Consider the following 21,385-nt stretch of genomic DNA (forward strand, 5'->3'; position numbering starts at 1 on the left):
AGCTGTTTATGGTTTTAATAATGATCCCGTAATCTAAAATAAGTTGTTTCTCTGGGACTTTGCTTGTCATTAAGAGAAAGAAAAAGAAAGAAAAAAGTAAGGAGAGAGGGATGGGAAAGAGCCTGGCAATGAACCTTCAAAGTCAGGCACAGTGTCTGTCTGTCCTGCCGCCTCTCCATCGATTGTCCATCTTCCGTGTAGTGCTACGCCAAGGAGTATTTTTGGCAGAGGGCGGGAGGAGGGCGTGAAGCAGACAAGTCGAATTACTTTGTGGTCAGAGTAGCTGGCAGTTGCCTGCGAATCCAGTTGGGTTTGTTTTCTTTTTAGAACCGCGTTGTTCAGAAACATTGATTTACATGTGGCTTGTAGAGAGCAGCTGGCACATGCCCGGCCGCAAGCCAGCGGTGACTTGCCGTTGCATGCAAACTCCAGCAGAAGGGCCAGCCGGGCAGTAGCGGAGATTCCTGTTCCTGGGAAAAAAATGCCTCTTTCATAAGCTAGACCGGCTGGGTATTGCACTTGCTTGTTCAAAGGTGTGGAGAACTGCACGTAGGAAACTAGAGATGACAAAGGATAAGGATTTAAGGTCCAACTCTCAAAATTTTTGAGCACTGGTATATAGGTGCGTCCTCCACTGTTTTATCAAGAAGGAAAGCTCAAGTCTTTGCTTTCTGTGACTCGTGTGATGCTGTTGTCCATGTTTATGGAATATAATACTCTGCTCTCGTGTTTTAGGTCCCAAATGCCATCCGAACTGCACAGAAGACCACTGCTGGGGCCCTGGCGAACAGAACTGTCAGACATGTAAGCCTGCCGATTAATTAAGAAATACCTCATGTGCTCTGACATACTAAATTTCTATCTACCAAAAAACTAACGTGTCAAGCGCGAATTAGTGACATGTGTTTCACACTTGTCCTTCTCTGCATCCCACTGCGCTGGGGCTCCTTGAAGCGCACCACAGAGGGACGTGGCCTGCTTCCCACTCTGCAGAAGTGCAGTCGTGGGGAGGATGGCCATGCCTGCTCCCCCCGAGTAGCTCCATTTCTGGAGGAGAAACCTCGAGGTGGTTTGACTTGTGTCTGGGTTTCCCTGCAGTTGTGCTGTTCCTCCAGAGGGAAGAGACTGCAACTGTCTCCCATGTTGAAAGCTTTTGTCTGTCGCTCACAACTTTCTCCCATCTGCACTTGAGAACGTTTATTCTTTAAGTTATTTTACCATATAAGAGAGAACACAGTAGCTGCGTGGTGAATTGTTTGCCTTCCTGCTGTTTCTCACAGAGCCATTCTGCAGGCTAGTTGACAATACTTTGGATTAATTTCTACTATTAGAAGCAACAACATAACCTGATTTTTGCTGGCTTTAATTCCTCTTTTTGGAACCCCCGTAGGTTTCTTTTGTAAATACAAAAGATGTCACCTTCATGTGGGTAATCACACTACATACTGTACTCAGAGGACCTTTGGAAGGCTCTCAGAAAATGCATAGCCATTTTTTAATTTGTAAATGGAGATATTTGGCATCGTGAGGTTGTTCAGTTTGGTTGCCTGTGCTTTGCTGTAAAATTTTGCAGGTAGGATGCTTGCCTGATATTAAGAGAGTGACAGAAACACCCATTTAGAAGTGTGTGATATTTTGCAAGGCTTTATTTCTCCTAAAGTAAAGGCTGAGGAGGAAGCCCATCTCAATTTGTTTTGGTACTTCATTATTTCCTTTTTCTGTAAAAAGTAGGGAAATGCACTGTTTCTGATTCTCCTGTCCTGCTGGTTTTGTGTAAAGTTCTGTGGAAAGACTGCTGAGCTAGACAGAACACAAATGAAAGCAACATCCTCTTTTCATTTTTCCATTGCAAATAATCACCTAAACCTAAGTTTCTTGCTTGCAAGTATCAGGCCAAATCTGTATGGCTTCTAGAGCTTAAGGAAAAGGAAACATAGAGCTTCTCTCTCTTCATTTAGTATAAGCTTTAGGGGTTTTTTCAGTCAGCTCTGCAGTTTGGCTCATGCTTGAACTGCTCTTGAGGTGGACAGTGGCTGTCCACACAAAGCCCTTCCCAGGTCGGTCCCGGCAGCTGAGACTGCACAGTTGTCCCAGGGGCTTGCGACACCTCAGGTCTCAGCCCTGCAAGCTTCCAGCATTTACAAACTCTGGCTGGCTTTGGGAGGATGACTAGGAGCACGTAAAACAAAACCGTTTGCAAGCTCTGGCTCTGCTCTCGAGGCATTTGAGAATCTGGCCAACTGAAAATGTATCCCATATTTCCATATGTGGGAAAGTTTGGGGTGATACGTATCTTTCTCCTTCAAGAAACATGAGATATTCTGTATGAAATATAAATATTTGCCGTGATATATGTTTCCAGCAGGAAGCTCTAGTCAATACCTATCAAAGTGATGAGCTGTTTTACTCCCCTGCTGACGCTTACGAAAAAAATTATATCAAAATGCTGCTTGTGTAGAATAATGTGCCTTTTATTCCCCTGTTTCTAGCTGAACGGAAGAGTTGCTATCAGAGAAGCTAATGCATGTTGTGGAAATAATCTGTTTCCCTGAAAATATAATATCTTGCTTACAGGCCTACAAGAAAAATGAAGTAATACAGTTTGGATACAAAAGTGTGCAATGGAAATATGATTTTTAAAAAATCACTGTTATATACCCTGTAGTAGGTTACACTTTCCAATAATTTTCTGTTAATTAACAACCATCTGTTTTGGGTTTAAAGGAATTCCTGATGATATTGTAACTTGTTTGTGCCAGCTGCAAAGTTGATAACAGTTACTGTAGTGCACAGCTGAAATGCGCAGGGTGCTGTAATGCAGCAGATTAGCCATCAGGTTTCTCTGGCGTCTAATGCCAGGTTCTGTGGATCAGTAATTTTTTTGTAGAGAACAAACAATCCCATTTTGGGTTTCTGGTACAAACATATGCTAGCCATTAATTTCTGGGGTTCTTTTAATTGTTCTGATTATCGTTTTCTCTGCTTTGATATTCAAATGGAGACGATTTCCTGATTCTCAGCAAAATGTTGCAGGCAGTTTTTGTTTCCCTGCAAAAAGCTGAATCAGGGCCAGTTCTTCCTCTGGGTTGCTGCACCAGTGCAAACCCTGTGGGAGTTAAGTAATGAAGTTAAAATTTGGTCAAGGAATTGAAGCTTAAAGAAAAAGAATACAATATATATATGAAATCAGTTTGCTTGTGGGTCTCTCCTCTCTCTGCAAATTTCAGAAATACTTTTAGTGTGTTGAAGGGATCCTAACTCTACACCAACGATGAACGGTTTCCCATTATAGTAGAGAGTCCTGGCAGTTCTCCTGTTGTGTTTTTTTTCCCAAAACTAGCACCAATAATAGCAGATTTTCTCAACGAAATGGAGCCAGATCCTGCTCTATTGCCCAGCTGTAAGATGCAATGACTCCATGGAGTTTTTCTTGGTTTAGGCATTGATGGCACAGGGACCTGAATGCTCTTTCTAAGCAGAACATGGTTTGCTGGCTGGGACCAGAGTGCTTAGCACCTCGCAAGAGCCAAGATAATTACAGGCTAAACACAACCCCTTCCACCCACACCAGCTCTCACCCCTCCAAAGCTTTGGCCTTACATGAGGGCAAAATATGCATCCCATGGGGAAAATCTAGCACAGATCCTGCAACAGACCTTTTGTCCCTATTTCTTGATCTCATTGCAGCAAGTACAGCTTGAATGTTCTTCATTCCTGATGTTTTTCTTTTTTTCTTGTCTCTTCCAGTAACAAAAGTCATCTGTGCCCAGCAGTGCTCCGGCCGGTGCAGGGGAAAGGTGCCCAGTGACTGCTGCCACAACCAGTGTGCTGCGGGGTGCACGGGGCCTCGGGAGAGCGACTGCCTGGTAATGATGCTACACCACCACCATGATTGCTTAAATCCCTGGACACAGCAAGGCAGGCTTTCAGCTGCATGTTCTTTCATCTGAGAAGGCCTCTGGGAGATGCTGACCTGGAGGGTGCCCCGGGGCTCCCCTTCACACGGGTGGTTGGTGGGAGGGAAGAGGACATGAACTTCACAGCACTCTTAGCTGGTCTTTACCGACTCCGCGGGTGGACCTTCCTAACATGTGCCAAACCAGCGTTAGTGCCTTCGAGAGCCCAGTGAGCTCAAGGTTGTTGCAGAGGAGCTAAGTGTTTGCTGTAGGGTGACTTCCCCATGTAGGCGAGTCCCCAGGTCCTCAGCTGCCGCCACGGTGCAGTGCCATGCCAGCACAGCTTTCCATGTGCTCCTTAACGCTAGTCAGTAATAATCTTAGTTTACCAAAGCAAGAATTTGTAAGCGCAATCAAACATGATGGATCTTCACTCTTTTTGCATTTCATTGAACTTCAGACACAAAATCAAGGTTTCCCTTTTTGGTTTTCTCGTGCTGCAAAAGCACTGTGTTTGGGGGACCCCGGGGCACTGGAGGGAGAATGAGCAAGTGGAGCTTTTTTAGGGAAAAAAAAAATCCCATTGCTTTTCTGCAAGAGCTTCAGGGGGTTGGTGCACGCTGTGTTTTTAACTCTTCCCCGTGTTTGCACTACACTTCATTCTGAATTAATTGACACTTGAGTAATTGCCACCGAAACCGTTTGGTCTGGGTTTTGTTGTTGTTATCTGTGTTCTTGGTCCCCTTATAAATTGTGTGGCTATGATGCCTTTATTGGCTCATAAAGACAGTTATTCCCTCCAATCTGGAAAGCCAGGGAAGAAACAAGGGGAAAAGAGAGTGATTATTAATTTAATGCAGAATTAGGTTGGAAGAACCAACTTGTCCTTCATAAATGCTTGCTAAATTGTTCATTACCTGCAGCCAAATATAATGGCTTCAGTTTAGTATTTAGCCAGAAAAGTCAGTAATCGGCAGGAAAGGACTTGATTTGATTTAGGTTATTAAAAAGCAGCCAAGAAAAGTACCATTTGTCTTGATCTGGTTAATGCTTGTAGGGAAAATTCTTCTGTCTAAGGCATGCAGATTTGCTCCTGTTCCCATGTGAGTCCTAGCAGCTCTCCACCAGAGTGCCAAGGTTTCTTGTTCAGAACAAGAAAACCTCATGCTCTCTCTTTTTTTTTTTCAAATATTAAACTCAATTACCCAACCTGAAGCAACTTTTCACCTTCAAAGCACAAGGGACCATCCCTGTAGGTGCTTGGGGTTTCCATTAGAGCTAAGCAGGGAACAGATGAGCCCATCGGAGTGTTATTAAAGAGCTACTGTAAAACCATTGTTGCTTTTTAAGGACAAGGCAGTTTAATGGGTGCTGTTTTCAATGACAGGCATGCCGCAAGTTTCGGGATGATGCTACGTGCAAGGACACATGTCCCCCATTGGTCCTGTATAACCCCACCACCTATCAGATGGATGTCAACCCTGATGGAAAATACAGCTTCGGAGCCACTTGTGTGAGGGAATGTCCACGTAAGTTCATTTCGGGTCGCAGCCACAGAGGAGGTGGGGTGTTGGAAGGAGGTGGGAAGGGACCTGTGCCATCCCTCTGCATTATGGCCAAGTGCAAGAGCACTTTCTTGTTCTCCTCAGCTTCTGTGGGAACCGGGAACAGGTGACAAAAAATGAGAGAATAGCTGGTAAAGAAGACAGCTGCTTCAACCTGGCTGCATCCATCACCTTCCCTGATTTTTAACCGTTAAATTTTGACTTCTGAAAATCTTCTCTTGATGGGGGAAAAAAAAAGCATCTTATGAGTATCATCAAAACAACGGCCAAACAAGTCATATGGGATCAATCCTGTGGATTACCAAAGCATTATCAACTCTTAACTGGTTCTTAATTAGGACTGATAGAAAGCAATTGGTTCAAACACTCCCTCTGAAGGCCTGTGATCATTGCTTCCTCTACAGATGGTTGCTTTTTCTTTCATGCTATTCAATGTCCATGGTTTTTTAACCCATCAAGACTTATATGTAAGAGAGGGTTTAGCTTACAGAACTGATATCCCTTTCTGAGGTTGATCATTGCCCTGACTGGCCCTTAGCCTAGAAGAGTGAGTGAAGGTGAGGGATCAGAGGTGCCGTGTATTGATCCTGATTATGGCACTGCTGCACAGCCTGACCGTGGCAATGTTGTTTTATCCTTCTGCAACCATTCCCCTCTCTGTACAGTGGTGATAGCATTGTATGTCTGTCTACCTTCAAAGGATGTTTGTGAGAATTAATAATTAATGCCTGTACTTTGCTAAGTATGCCAAAAGTTCAAACCCCCTTTTTCTTCCTAGTATTGAAGTGCCTGTGCAGCCCCCAGCGCATCCCTCTCGTATTTCAATGACCTTTGTATCCTTGTTTTTCCAGACAACTACGTGGTGACAGACCACGGCTCCTGCGTTCGCTCCTGCAATACTGATACTTATGAAGTGGAAGAAAATGGTGTTCGAAAATGTAAAAAGTGCGATGGGCTATGCAGCAAAGGTATAAAAAGCATGGAATAAACCAGTAAGGCTTTGACATGATAGTTAACTTATTAGAAAGAGTACATGGAGTTCTGACCTTAATTAAGTGCAAATTCAGTAATAAATATCCACTGATAGTTTGGAGATCTGACAAGTGCTTTGATTAGGAAACGTGGCTGTGGAGCATGCTCTCCAACTGGGATACACCACAAATACAGTAGATAAACTGTCCATCGTGTGCATGTGTATCTTACACATCAGCATTCTCCTTCATTTGTCCTTCCCAGTATCTCATCAAGGGGAATAAAATTAAAATGGGACTAAGAGAGACAAGGGCACGTGCCAGAGCTTGTGTGCAGAGATGCTCAGACCGGAGCTGCACAGCGGGGCAAGCAGGAAGCGTTTGTCCTGTGGTGCTTTCTGAGAAGCAAAAGTAGGCAAAAGATCTATGAAACTCATCTTACAGTGATAGATTTGACCATATGGGAGTGCTTTCTGGACTAATGACATCTTCATGTTTATTCCCTTCCATGTGATTGGGCTTCACTCTTCTCTCTCCTGACTTTTATATCTCTCTCTTAACAGTATGCAACGGCATTGGAATAGGTGAACTTAAAGGGATCCTCTCCATAAATGCCACAAACATCGACTCCTTCAAAAACTGTACAAAGATCAATGGGGATGTCAGCATTCTCCCAGTTGCATTTCTAGGGTGAGTTGCCGGCTGGTCGTTTAGCATTGGAGGAGAAGGGCTAAGGAGAAATTCAGGCTGAGCCGTTCTTTTCCCAATTCCTCATTCTGTGTTTTTCAGTGATGCCTTCACAAAGACCCTACCTTTGGACCCCAAGAAGTTGGATGTCTTCAAAACAGTCAAAGAAATATCAGGTCAGCAATGGGTTATAAGCTGAGATGGTCTCTGATCAGTACTGCCAAAAATGCAAAGGGAGGGGAGAGAAATTTTTTAAGCACATGAAGAGAAGTGCAAGCAGCCAGTTTCTGTCTCTGAGCTACCAGGGGTCACTCTTCACAAAGGTGGTCAGCAGGGCCTCGCCAGCGTTATGCCCACATAACCCATACTGGCCTCCCATCCAGGGTGTGTCATTTGGCCAGACCCATCCCTTCTGCTGAACTGTCAGCCCTAGCGAAGAGTAAAAGCAGAGGAGATCCTCAGCCACCCAAGAAGCATGTGGTGATGCAGAGGCGTGCCACTCCAGCTAAAAAAAGCCAAGTGTGTTTCTATTTGTGGAAAACCTTTCAGCAGCTCCTTAGGGAAGCGTGCTCAGTGGCTTGCGTCATCCTCGCAGAGACACCCTCTCCAGCCTGAAGAGCTCTTCCTTGGGGTGAATGTGTCTCCATGAGCACAAAGTGGCCAGTGGAGCCAAGTCTTGCACCAAGTATCAATTAAAAGTAATTTTGTTCAGCCCATTATAAAATGAGTGTAACATCAGAGCTGGGTCCACAGACGTGACTCCAGTTCCCCTTTTCTTTCTGTCTTTTACCTGTCTGGTTCCCTTTGGGGCAGCAATGACTAACCTCAGAGCTTCATACGGCAGCCTGCAATTTCCCAAATTCTCTCCCCTCCTCCCGAGTGCCTCAACTGAGCAGGGAAATCTGCTTTCCTTAGCAAATCCACTCCGAGAGGCTGTCTGTTCTGCTCCGTTTCTGCTTTCTTTTCAGTTTTTCTGTTCCCTGAGGGCAGCTTACAAATGGGACAGAGCGATGCCTTTCTTCCGCAGAATTTCAGCCAGGGTATCTGCTGGCAAGAGCTGGCGGCTTGGTGTAGCAGGATGTGCAGCTCACCGACACACTTGTCTCTTGTGCTCCTAAGCCCTTGTGGTGGGCTAAGAAGTAAACTGTTTATAAAACAGGGTTTAAAAATATCTCCCTGCTCCCTAAAATGTCATGTTTCACTTTGAGATTCTCTGATAAACATAGGGAAGGCACAAGCATCTTCTCCCGGTGCAGGAGGAGCTCGAGGAGGAGGTTTTGCTGCCAATACTGACCACAGTTTTATTATTATTATTATTTTTTAATCTTCTTTTCTTCATTTCAGGATTTTTGTTGATTCAAGCCTGGCCCGATAATGCTACTGATCTCTACGCTTTCGAAAATCTGGAGATTATACGAGGCAGAACCAAGCAACAGTAAGTAAATCATGTGCCAGAGCGACTGTAAAAGAAACTCCTCTGTTTAGAGCCGTGTTTGTCTGAGCGCACCAAGGTACCAAGCAGTGAGACATGGATGTCCCCAGACTGATGCAAAATGGGAAAAAGTCTGCGAGGAGTTGAGCACCATCTCTGTAGCAGTAGATAATGTGCCCTGGAGGGATGAGACCCTCAGCTCTGTGCTGCATGTGGAGGGCTGCCCTGAGCCTGCTCTAGGACCAGGCTCTCCCCCACCAGCCTGGAAACACAAGCGGGACAGAGAGCACACTTTGCAGTCCAGGGCAAGTTACGATGTGATCAGAAGCATTTTGGCATTTGAGCTGGCTGGCAGCTGGGGATGGAGACCATGGCTGCCAGGCGGTGTGGACACCGGCAGTGCATCCAGTGCCCACCTGGGCTTACCCTGAGAGGAAGGATGGCTTGGTGGACCAGCGCAAAATAATAGCTGCTCTACCTACAACCACTGTTGCACATCATTTACTTGACAGAGTGCACATCCTGCCAGTTTTAGCTTAAAAGTCCCATGCAAAACCACTATAACTATTGTGGTTGTCTTATGGTAGGTATGTCATGTACCAGGCGTTAAGCTTAGAGGGCTGAGCAATATCTTGCTTGAAAAAAATGAGGTTCACAGCAACACGTTTGAAAACGGAAAGAAAAATGTGCTGAGTTAAACCCTGCTTATTAATTCTCTTTCTTCTGTGTTTTTTTCTTTTTGTCCATCTCCATTTTAGTGGCCAGTATTCCCTTGCAGTTGTTAACTTGAAAATACAGTCATTGGGGCTGCGCTCCCTCAAGGAAATAAGTGACGGAGATGTTGCCATTATGAAGAACAAGAACCTCTGCTATGCTGACACCATGGACTGGCACAGCCTGTTTGCAACTCAGAGCCAGAAAACAAAGATTATACAGAACAGAAACAAAAATGAGTGTGGTAAGTCAATGCTGCCTTCCTGCCCCCTGCGGCAGCTTGTGCTAAAATGCAAGAGTTATTCGAGCAAGGCTTTTTTCTCTCTATTCCCCTGGCTGCAAACTTCATCAGTGATACTGCTTTAATGAAGGTGATGAGGGAAAAGTGGGATTTTTTTCCCACCGAGCATGTGGACTTCATGGTGTCCAGCACAGGGGAAGGAGCTGCTTCACTACTATGGGCATAGTGAAGCCACGTAGGTTGAAGGACACAGAAGCTAACTGCAAACATTGGACTTTTTTTGACAAGTTCGAAGCTGTTGTTCAACCATGCTGCTGTTGACTGCACTGGTCCCTGGGCCAAAATCTAATTATTTCTCTTTGCAGAATATGAATTTGTTGTGTTTTGGAAATTGATCTCAGAACCACAGAATGGTTTGAGTTGGAAGGGACTTTCAAAGATCATCCTGTCCAACCCCCTGCCATGGGTAGGGACATCTTTCACTAGACCAGGTTGCTCAAAGCCACGAGCAACCTGACCTGGAACACTTCCAGGGATGGGGCATCCACAGCTTCTCTGGGCAACCTGTTCCAGTGTCTCACCACCCTCATTGTAAAAAATTTCTTCCTTATGTTCATTCTAAACCTGCCCTCTTTCAGTTTAAAACCATTGCCCCTTGTCCTGTCACTACAGGCCTTGGTAAAAAAGTAGTTATAAGCCCCTTTTAAGTATTAAAAGGCTGCAATAAGGTCTCCCCAGAGCCTTCTCTTCTCCAGGCTGAACAACCCCAACTCTCTCAGCCTGGTACTGGTTTAGCTTTATTACACAACTGTTAAGCTGTCACAGAGGAGCTGGTTTATATTTTGAAAAGCCAGAAGTCACTCTTAATTTCAGGCTTTGGGAATTAAAAGAAGCATGCTTATTGCTCTTCCACACTGCCAGGACCATTCACATCTGCTTTGGAACAGGTTGGAGAAACTGGCTGGTCAGGATGGAGTCACTTGCAGTGCTGTGTTTGCCCTCACTCCTGCGTTGACATCCATGGCCTTTTTTTCTTGTCTCTTTTTCTGTCAGCTGCTGCCAGGCATGTTTGTGACCCCCTGTGCTCAGATGTGGGCTGCTGGGGCCCCGGACCCTTCCACTGCTTCTCCTGCAGGTTTTTCGATCGCCAGAAGGAGTGTGTGAAACAGTGCAATATCCTGCAAGGGTAAGGTGTCTGGGGGGTGCTTGAGGTTTGGCGATGATTTGGGGGTTTTGGATTTTAGAACATGTTGTAGCTGGGAAGAAAGGATTTCACCGGCTCTGCACAGATATTGTGTGAGCACAGTACCTAAAAAGAGGGAAAAGCCGGGAGCTGAGGTAGCTCTCCTTCCCCGTTCAGCATTGCTTCCATACCGTAAGAAATAAAGGAGCTTAAAGTCCCCTGTGAAAATCCAAGCTATGCCTGTCATATCAAGCACATCGGGCGAGAGCCGGAACGAGTTGCAGTCACTGGGAGCTCAGTCACCCCCAGAGCCAGGGCTTCACTGCTCGGTAGGCTTCCTACTGCAAAGGGACTCTTAAATTTGCTCAAATGAGCGGCTTGCCCTTGCAATTTGCAAAGTTGCAGTCAAGGGAGAATGAGCTTTCATCCGAAAAGCACTGGGAGCAGCAATTTCAGGCAAAATTATTGCTTCGGCTTTGCTCAGGCTGAGGAAAACGTATTGCTGCCTGTGTGTCAGGACTGTGGCTCGGCTGCGTTTTTCAGTCAGTTCAACAGGTGATGTAGGCGGGAAAGGCATGGCTGGCACTGAAAATTACATGGATTTTTGAATAAATCTTTCAAAGTTTGACTTTTAAAAATCATGAGTGTTAAGCAAGTACTTGACAGGGTACTGATGCCCCTGGTGTTTGTATTTGTCTAGCAACTTGCAATTCAGCAGCTGTCTTTTTTTGTAAGTGAATTCCCTCCAGCAGCTATTATGACCTGAAGGGCAGATCTGGGCATTTTTTGTGTCAAATGATGAGTAGATTTAGTTTAATTAATAGCACCATTACTTGAAGTGGAACAGCTTTATTGCTATTGAAACCATCTGTTCCCAACTTTCATATTTTAATGATTCATTGTGTGTTGTAGGGAGGGCATGAATTTAATTATCAGTGCATTGCTGTTTAACTTCCTTAATTATTATTTGGAGCCTTGGAATCACTTGAACTGGTTTTGCTGATCTCTTTGCATCACTACCATTTAAAAGCCTTCGGAAATCATTGCAAATATTCTGTGTCGTTAGCTTAAAAGGGAAAGTAAACTAATTTGTAGTGTGCAATCTGGAGTGCCATGTGTTTCACTGTCAACCAAATTTCCCTTACTCTTACCTCTCCCTGAGGTTGTGCTGAGCAAGTGCTACTGGGGTAACCAGGAGGGTCCCCCTGTACCTCCTCCTGTCTCAGTACCATCATCCCAATCTATTTAAACTGGAAAAGTCAGGAAAAGGAGAGACAACCACAATTTATCGCTTGCTAATCAGCCTGGTTTTTAACTATTTCTCTTTTCTGTTTGTTTTCCAGGGAGCCGAGAGAGTTTGAAAGGGACTCCAAGTGCCTCCCCTGCCACCCCGAGTGCCTGGTGCAAAACTCCACCGCATACAACGCAACCTGCACTGGACCTGTAAGAGCAGATTCAGCTTAGCAAACCTGCACCTCAGACCGTGTATTAATACCTATTTCCCATGTTGAGATGATCCTGAGGCCTCATTTACCCTTCTCTGGGATGGAGTGGAGGTGGGGGGGTTAAAGGGCAAAATCTCGGGGCAGGGGAGCAGAAACCTCAGGATATTTCTCTTTCACGTCACCCATCATATGTGTAATCCACAGTCACAGGCATTGCAGGGCCTTTCTTTTTTGTGTCTTTTTACAGAAAAAAATGGAAGACTTACTTACATATGTGACAATAGGGTGAACATTTCAGGAACATGTAGTTACTGAACAGCCAAGTTGGTGTGAACAAATTAAATTTCCTTATTCAGAGGGAAAGAGCGGTGAAAAATAGTGGATTAAAACAGTAGCTTTTTGCCTTTTTGAAAAGCCATGATAAAATTGTGATCAAAACAGATATTTACTGGAAAATATTCAGGAAGCAGTTTTTACTTAAAACCATATTCCCTCCTCTAACTAGGTTACAGTAAATACCTATATTAAAGTAATTGCAGGTGTAAGTTATGTTCAAAGAAAGGCAATCAAAACAAAATGACGATATTTTCAAACTTGTTTAAATATTCCAAATTCATACAAAAGCTCCTTCTACAAAAGTCAATACAGTGTAGTCTTGCTAGTCATCCAGACTCTTCCTCAATTTTGTTCTTCTTTGATATTGAGAATACTCTTCTGCTTTAAGAAATGTCCAGTTTCGCAGCAGTGCAAAATTATTTCCTTTTAATCAGCTCAAACTCATATCTTAATTGTAAAACACTAATTCTCCTTTTTTTTTGGGGGGGGGGCAGGGATGGAAATCAAATCTCCTGCTTCCATCACAGATCCTCCTCTGTGCTCCTTAACTCTTAAAACACCTCCTGCCATCCACTGCAGCCACTGAGTGTTTGACCCTTGCCCATCATCAGTCTGCAGAGTCACCGCTCAGTAATGTGAAGCATTTCCATCCTCCCTTCTAGCTTAGACTACCATGGCCTAAGGGACGTTATTAACATTAGAATCTCCTTCAGGTGGTGACCACCCCCTTGTTCCATATTTGCCCAGCATCTAGTAATCAGTCTGTTAGAGTGGCCCTTAGACATTACAGTAATTAAAATAATCTTCCTGTAGCATGTCTTATTGTAGTCCCACTGAAACCAGCACTGTGGACCTGGCCTGGTGTTTCTCCATAATAGACCTTGACCCAGAATTGCTGGTTTCACTGCTTTAAAATATTTAGGGCATTCCTGGTGCTGTTATAGTCTGAATAAAAACAGTTCTGCCAAAAATGGCCAAAGGCAATGCCTTTAAACACAAACTAAGTGCTCTTCAAAGTAAAAAAACGCATGGACTTCTTGGGTTGCCTCCTAATCCCCTGCTTCTCCCTAAAAGAGGAAAGAACCTGTGCTGAGAAGCAGGAAAATAATGATTTGAGGCCAGTACTTCAGGGAGGCATCAGCAGGTCCAGATCCATCATTTTAAATCACGTGATGGTAGATTGCACCAGGCAGCAGCCTAGCCCTCTGCTTTTGAGCTTACCCCTTATCAAGGTGTCATTAAATTATTCCCTATTTTAAATGAAAAATGCAAACTTTTCAAACAGGCAGAAGGCAGGGGAAAAAAAGCAGCAACACTGAAACTCAAGAAAATATTAGCTTTAAATATCAGCTACTGCCTTCTGTACAGTCCATCCTACAAGAGCAAATACTTGCAAGAATATCAGGTAGCAAGGTAATAAAACCAGATGATGATGAAAACTTATATCAGTGGAAGGCATTTAGATTTATCTTCTGAATTTCCTCCTGAATAGGCTGATGTAAGGGCATTATAAACAAGCTGTTTCTCTTTGCAGGGCCCTGACAATTGCATTAAGTGTGCCCATTTTATAGATGGCCCCCACTGCGTGAAATCCTGCCCGGCAGGGGTTCTGGGCGAGAACGACACTCTCGTCTGGAAATACGCGGACAGCAATGCTGTTTGCCAGCTCTGCCATCCAAACTGTACCCGGGGGTGAGTAAAACCTCAAGCTGAATGAAAATGGGGTGTGGAAAAATAGGGGAACAGCTCATCTCAAGCTCTTTCGCTTCTTAACGGTCCCATTTCAAACCACTGAGAAGAAGAAATAGCAGAGAGCGAGAGAGGTCAGGAGTACGCAGGTAATGTAAGCAGAGCACGGCGGACTTTGTAGATAGGAAAAATTCAGTGGCACTTCTTCTTTACACACAAAAAAAAAAAAAAGAGGAAAAATGTTTCAGGGATTTTGAAACAGGTTTATCTTTTGATTTAAATAGGAAACTTCCGGGAATTTTACGGAACTCACCCATCAGTGATGCACTTTCTGTTTTTTTCCCACCTGGCTTGGTGTTGGGTCCTCTGTTTTTTGGGAGGAACATCAGTGACATCTGGTGGATGCTGGGCTCCCGGGGCCCATTTTTCTCTGCACCTTTCTATTTTTTAGGAGGGAAATCCCAGTGAGGTACCACAGTGATTTTCTTTCTTTCCTTCTTTTCATATGCTAGCACTTGGTCTGAGTTTCAAGCCTTGCTTGCCTCCTGAGTGTGGCTTTATTAATGGGTATCACAGTAAACCCAATCTGTATGAAACATTTTTGTTGTCATTTGAGGGCACACTTAGACCACCACCTATAATGAGCTGTGAATTCAAGTGTATTTAACCTACATGACAATAAGTAACAGGGCTGCAGCTGTCTCCTCTCCTGGTTTCCAACCTGCAAAGGACACGGGATGTGCAGTAAGAGGTTTTAGGTTTTGAGACATGGTTGTTGGACTGCGATGCTTTCAGAGCAAAAAAACAACCCACATTTAGTATCTTTTCCTTCACAGGCCCCTGCCCTGAACCCTGCAGGTCTGCCCGATCCAAAAATCCTTCTGTAATATGCCTGTAATACATGTTGCAAGAGAGAAGTTATAACACTGGCCTCCAGCTATATTCAGACCAACAATCATCCCATGGTATATTAAGCAAATTCAACTGCCAGGTCATTAAAAAGCAGAGTGCCCAGGCCACCACCTTCATGGAGAAAAGGAGATGAAGGGTTAAAACAACAAGTAATGGCCCTTCCTAGTGCTCGCAACAAATTCAGTACTCTGGTTTTCAGATGGTAGCTGCAACAGCTACGTGGGTTTGCCATGCTTTACAGCAATGCCCCCTGTGTTTTGTTACCGTCACAGGCAAGGCTTATCAGGGCTTCCCATCGCACGCCTGAGAACAAATGATCTGAGTTGAAAAGGGACCTTCGTAACTTTGCTCTTTATTAATGACCTCAGTAGTCCTTACTGATACAAACTGGCCACAGGGATCCAATATCCTTCTTCTAACTGGCCACATGAAAATGCAGCTGATTATTGGAGCAGCATAATGGGTAACCACATCTGAACAAAGCTTTCAACCGTGCGGCCTCGGTAATGAGATCAAACACTAGACTCGAATGCAAACCTGGAGAACATAATCTGCCCGACATGGATGTAGCTGCAAGCCACTCAGTGGCTTTTTATGTGCAAGCAAATCCCCAGAGCAGAGTTCATCAGAAAAGTCCATTCCTGCCCAGCTTTAGCAGGGAATGGGTGTACCACAGGAGTCTGGCAGGTGATGGGGGTAGGGTAAGGAGAGGTTTTTGAAAATGAGGGCTCAGTGTATTTGGCCCTGTGTTATGAAGGCAGAACGTAAAAAGCAATATCGATTTCATCTCTTACGTGAAAGAACTGGGGTAAGTTTGCCACAGTTATATTGTGGACAAGCTCAATGGCCCTGTTCGAGTTGCTGTCCAAATGCAGCAGAAGAAACAGGCTGTACCTCTGAAGGGCTCAAGAGAGCTAAGAGAAGGTAGCGTTACTATTTTTGCTTTACAGATGGGACATCTGAAGCTAGTGGCATTGATGGGTAGGGAGCCAGTGTCAGAGGCGTAATCTGGGAATGTGCAGTCTGGCACAGCGTTTTCCCTGTGAAGGCAATCAATCAGTAATGCCACTTACTTCTCTTCACGCCTTTCCCTCGTAGTGCTGCGGGAATGGGATCTGTGCAGCAGTGGGTGGAAAACATCTGTCTTGCAAAGTTTTTGCATCCTTAGAAACCACAGTCTCAGCGATTTCTGCATGACAAGAAACAACAACTTTATTTCTGTGCCTGTCCAATTTCATGGCTAGAGCCCACAAAATCTTATCAGCATGATTAAGTGCACTGACTTCAGTAGTCATGTAAGTAAGGGTTTCCAGGATCTGGCTCTATTTTTCTTATTTGAAGAAGCTGCAAGTAAAGAGGACTTCTCTTCCCAACTCAGCTTTGTCACGAATTTTGTTTTTTTACTTTAGGTGTGCTTACTGGTAGTGCATCGCTTCCTTTGTATCGCCATGAAGAATCCCATCTAGTCTAATTTTCTTTGCTGAGTTGTTTGTTCAGCCTCCATTAGAAACCAGAAGGGAGGTAGCTTTCTCCTGCTCAGCCCAAAAGACCCCTTCTCTCATTTTCCCTGTAACTGCTTGGGGATTTTGTACACTAGCTTCCTTTTGCCTCTAGTACAGCTGAGAAAATACACTCCAATAAAGACAGCGACATCCCAAAAGCCCTGGAATTACCCCATTTATACCTCCACAACTAATGAAAGACACCAGCTTGATTAATCTGCTCGGCATTGAAGGATTTGGTTTTCCCTTGCCACTCTCCCAGAGCATGGGAATTAAGTTCAGGAACAGTGGGGTGGAAGGGCAAGAAGGAGAGAAGCCACAACTGTAGCTAATAGCACTGGCTGACGTGTCCTGCCTCTGCAGTTGCTACCAACACTACATGTCTTGCCAGTCTTCATGTTAAATGCCAGGGGATTTGGGGGGGGGGGGGGGGGAAGAAAGTGGCCAGGGAGTCTGAGAGGGAAGGTTGCAGAAGCACAGCACAAATGTGGTGCCTTTGTCACACTCTGAAGGTTAATGAGAAAGAAAGGGCAGAGGAAAGTTCTTGTAAGGCTTTAAAAAGCCCAATGGTTTCCCATTTCTTTTATGACTGTGAAGTAACTAAAGGTGTTACAGTGTGAGTTCCTTCTGAAAGGCCATAAATCATAGCAACCTGGCTGTATTACATCAAATTAGGAGCTATGGGTCGAGGAGAAAGTTGTTAAAATCTTGATGGATTTGGGAAATAAATAGCTGTGTTTGCACTGGGACGAGTAATATTTACATAGACAGACGAAACGCTGAGTTCAGGATGCAATAGTTTTCAGGGCCTGTACACAGCACTAATTTTCCAATAAGTAGAAAAATATTTCAGAGACTACAACTGCTAGATTCCATCTGATATATCCATGAGATCTTGAGGCAGTTCATAACACAAGGTCACATTTCTCATTTTGGTTTCTGTAAGCAGAAGAAAAATGATTCAGGAATGGAAAAAGTGATTGTTTAGATTTCATAAAACCTGGGTTACTTATGTTGGGTGTCATCATAAAATTCCACATTAAGAAAGATGGTTATATTTAGTCCTGGATGGATATTTGTCATAGGCTTTGTTTGTCCTTTGACTTGTGAAATGAATCAGAAAATCATGTGGGATTTGAAAAACACAGGCTGATCTGTCATTTTCTTCCCAAACGCCTTTTTACTTTATCCTACTAGACTTGATATTGATGGATTTGTGTGGGAAATAATTTTTAAAAAGAAGAGAACAGATGGAAATCTACACCTCTCCTGCTTCTACTTTCTGGTGTAGGAAAATAACTGGTCAGTCATTCCTGACTGTAGATACCGTCCCCTCAGCCATTTTTTTTTTTTGCTGTTAGGAAGCGCATTGAGGACTTGCCATCATAAAGTAGCATGGCAAATCGGTATTTTTAGGAAGGCATAATTTGAGGGACCACAGTCACAATCTGAAATAATGTGAAGTCTTTTAATTTCACATCTTTATCAGGAGAAGCTGCACATGCTTTGTTGCATTAGCATATAGAAATTCAGATCCAGGTGGTAGAGTGTGATAGGACAAGGTCTCAGGTCCTAGATCCATTTTCTGTTGAACACCTGAAGAGAGAAGCCTGGTGCAAAGTGAGATATGTCTCCTGTGACTGTAACCAAGCTGGTGGTTCTGCTCTGCACGTGCAGCCTCTCTGTGCTTACTTACACAACTGAGCAAACAAACCAAGCCGTAGGCAGACAGGGAACGCTAACAAAGCTGGGCGCCCGAGATCCGGGAACCGGTAGTGCGCAGCACTTCCAGTGTGTCCAGGACACCGGGATGCACATTCTTGCATGGGAGCCCAGTGAACTCACAAGACCTTCCAGATGCTGGATCTTAGAGCACTGTGTTGGCCCAGAAACAAGGCAAATACACGAGGGAAGATCAGAATAATGAAAACAAACAAACAAACAAACAAAAACCCAGTAAAATGAGTAGTTGCTTCACCTCTTCCTCCTCCAGACCTAGATCAAGTTATGAGATAAGATCTGCAACTCCAGCTGCCATTTTGAAATTTTTCTTGTTCCTCCTCTCGGCAAGAGGGAATTCACAGCAGTTTTCCTGGCACAGGCTCACTCCTTACCCCCTACTTGACCTCCTCTGGAGTTGTTCTGGGATGATCCATTTTCTTTAAGTCAGCGGAGGGAGTGGATACCACAAACTGGACTTTTCTCTTTGCTGTGCTCTTTCAGAGATGATGTAACCCTCTCTGTAATGCTCTCCTTCCTCAGTAGACACCACAAAGACCACAATTCCCATGAAGAGCATACATCTTGTAGCCCAGCAGCACTTAGGGAATGCACAGTGCCTCTCATGCCCGTTATACCATCAAGTGAATGCAATCAATGTGTTTTCATCCGTGTTGTTTTTTTTGCATTGGGCTGCCAAAATGAATTTCAGGCATTTTAAACTCAAATGGAGGGTGAATGACTTGCTAGTAGAGTTTCTAGCTCTCTGGATAGCTGTTGTACCTGTTTACATTAACAGTAACATATGACCTTAGATTTTGAAAGAAAAATATCGTGGACACATACTATAGCCGAAGGGAGTGCTGTCAAATCCTGTTTTCTGATGGGAGCATGTATCTGCTGCCCAGGTTTTCTATTGCAATAGAAAGTCTGGAAATTGGATTCTTTTACTTATCAGGAAACACGGATTATGCAGGAGGGTCTGCAGTGACATGTTTCCATGTGGCTTTCTGCCCTTGTGCAGGGGAGAGGCTACTTCTGTCCTCCTCCACGGTCAGCCCTCAGCTTCTGCGCTAACACAGAGCTGGGGAATACAGGTCCATTTGAATTTTGTGTATCTATGTCCTCCCCCCATTCTACCACATGATAGAAAGTTGTTTTAAAATATTTTTTAAGTTGAGTATGCAGCATAACTATGCCTCTAGATTAAAGATTTTGGAGCAAGGCCATTGACTGATATTTAATAGAGTGTATGACTATTATAAATTCCTACGTTAATACTTGGACTGCTCTGAAACACAAACTTTTCAATCAGTAGCACTCTTCTTAGTTGGAATTATAGAAGTATGTATGCCAGAGCTAATATGTTTGTAACGTTCATTTGTTTTTACAGGTGCAAAGGGCCAGGTCTTGAAGGCTGTCCAAACGGGTGAGTATTTCATCTGCTACAATTAACGACAGAGCTGGAAAGAATGCATGTGTATTTACATTTCCATGCTGGACACTGCAAGGCTGGGACTAAAGTTAATTCTTCAGCTCTGTACAGGGAAGTGACAGATTAGAGCAGACTTCAACCTATAAAAATGATTTAAAGAACTGAGACATATACCTACTGGCACAAGGCTCCAAAACCTTGTTCTGCTTAGCTTGTTTGTCAAGGTGAGACCTGGGATCTGTTACTGGAGAACAAAAGGAGGAGCTGGAAAAAGAAAGGATTAAGGGCTAGTGGCAGAGAGAGATATGTTTAGGATTGATATGGTTACCTGCATTACAGGGGATTCATCTCAGAGAACCAAGGGGTCTTTTCCAGCACTGTGATCTGTACATCTCCAACCACTCTGTGCACAGATGGATGTTCATTCTTCACGCTAGATCTTATGTTGCACTGTTTGGCCTCATCACTTGCTCAAGGTCATGCACAAGCAAACAGGCTTCTCTGACTAAGAGAGAGGGATTTAGTTTCTGGCCACAAAGTCATGCTATGACAAGACAAATTCAGCCTAGAAGTACTGTTAAAAAGTGACTCTATTTAGTAGTAAACCCTGGGGCAACTTAGAAAGAGCTGTGATGGATCCCTAAGTACAGACCAAAAAACAACTTTGGAAAACAGGTTTTTCTTTTCAACTTAAATTTGAAATGACCCAGGCTCTAATAAAGAGGCAGCAATCTGTACGTACTATGTGGATGGTTCACACATTACCTGGCCTCAGACATTTGTACTTGGGGAGGAGGGCTGATGATCTGAAGCTCATTGTGACCCTTACAGCATGGACTCCCCAATAATGGTGAGATGTCACCTTCATTGCTGGTATCACAACTGCATATACCTTCTTGATAGCACCTTCTCTCCACGTGCTTCGTGTATCTGGTAACATGCAGGCTGCCCAAGGCTGGCATATATAGGCGTCACAGACTTGATGCTCATGTGCTTGGTGCATTTGTCAGAGGGAGGAGAAATTGCCTCACTTAAGCTATAAGGATCAGCTCCAGTTGTGAGTTTGAGAGAAGAGTGAAGACTTTGAGCAGGTTACTGGATGAGGAACTTAAAAATACAGATGCCTAAGACACCTGAAATGTCACGTAGGCTTAAGTGGATGTCCAGAGTGTGTGTTTGATCAAAACCTAAGGCTTCATGCAACCTCTGTAGGATATTTTTAAAATCTGACACCCAAGCATTTTTTTCTCTTTCTGCACCCCTTTCTGTCTTGCAGCTCCAAAATCCCGTCTATCGCAGCTGGTGTTGTCGGAGGTCTCCTGTGCCTCGTGGTGGTCGGCTTGGGCATTGGCCTTTACTTGCGGAGGCGCCACATTGTCAGAAAGCGGACCCTGCGTCGGCTGCTGCAGGAGAGGGAGGTGAGTGCTGCCCACATGGCTGCTTCATTTGGGGCAACAGGTGCCGGCCTCCTGATACCAGCGAATTAAAGCACCATGCATCTGCCTTGTAGCTCAACAAGCCCTTGGGTTGGCAAACACGCCGTCTGCCATGCTAGTTGGAAAAGAGGCAGTGTGCACCTAACACCTTCTCACTTAATCTCAAGTCTGATCCCCCTGGATATAATTTTCAAAAGCTCTAGGGGATTTAGATATCTAAAT

At 44.3% G+C, this 21,385-nt stretch overlaps 1 protein-coding gene across 3 annotated transcripts in view; it reads left to right on the plus strand.

The window, feature by feature from the left end:
- EGFR (epidermal growth factor receptor) overlaps positions 1–21,385 on the plus strand; it is a 162,284-nt gene that overhangs the window by 120,057 nt on the left and 20,842 nt on the right. For all 3 annotated transcript variants that reach the window (XM_087766472.1, XM_087766477.1, XM_087766487.1), the window contains exons 5-17: positions 736–804; positions 3,748–3,866; positions 5,284–5,425; positions 6,313–6,429; positions 6,996–7,122; positions 7,222–7,295; positions 8,464–8,554; positions 9,310–9,509; positions 10,560–10,692; positions 12,033–12,132; positions 14,005–14,162; positions 19,686–19,721; positions 21,004–21,145. In XM_087766472.1, coding sequence (XP_087622598.1) covers positions 736–804; positions 3,748–3,866; positions 5,284–5,425; positions 6,313–6,429; positions 6,996–7,122; positions 7,222–7,295; positions 8,464–8,554; positions 9,310–9,509; positions 10,560–10,692; positions 12,033–12,132; positions 14,005–14,162; positions 19,686–19,721; positions 21,004–21,145 — 1,508 coding nt within the window. The remainder of the gene's footprint in view (positions 1–735; positions 805–3,747; positions 3,867–5,283; positions 5,426–6,312; positions 6,430–6,995; positions 7,123–7,221; positions 7,296–8,463; positions 8,555–9,309; positions 9,510–10,559; positions 10,693–12,032; positions 12,133–14,004; positions 14,163–19,685; positions 19,722–21,003; positions 21,146–21,385) is intronic.

This window comes from Nipponia nippon, unplaced genomic scaffold (assembly GCF_047370975.1).
Source record: "Nipponia nippon isolate SJK-2023a ecotype South Korea unplaced genomic scaffold, ASM4737097v1 scaffold_1, whole genome shotgun sequence".
In the NCBI taxonomy this organism is placed as follows: Eukaryota; Metazoa; Chordata; class Aves; order Pelecaniformes; family Threskiornithidae; genus Nipponia; species Nipponia nippon.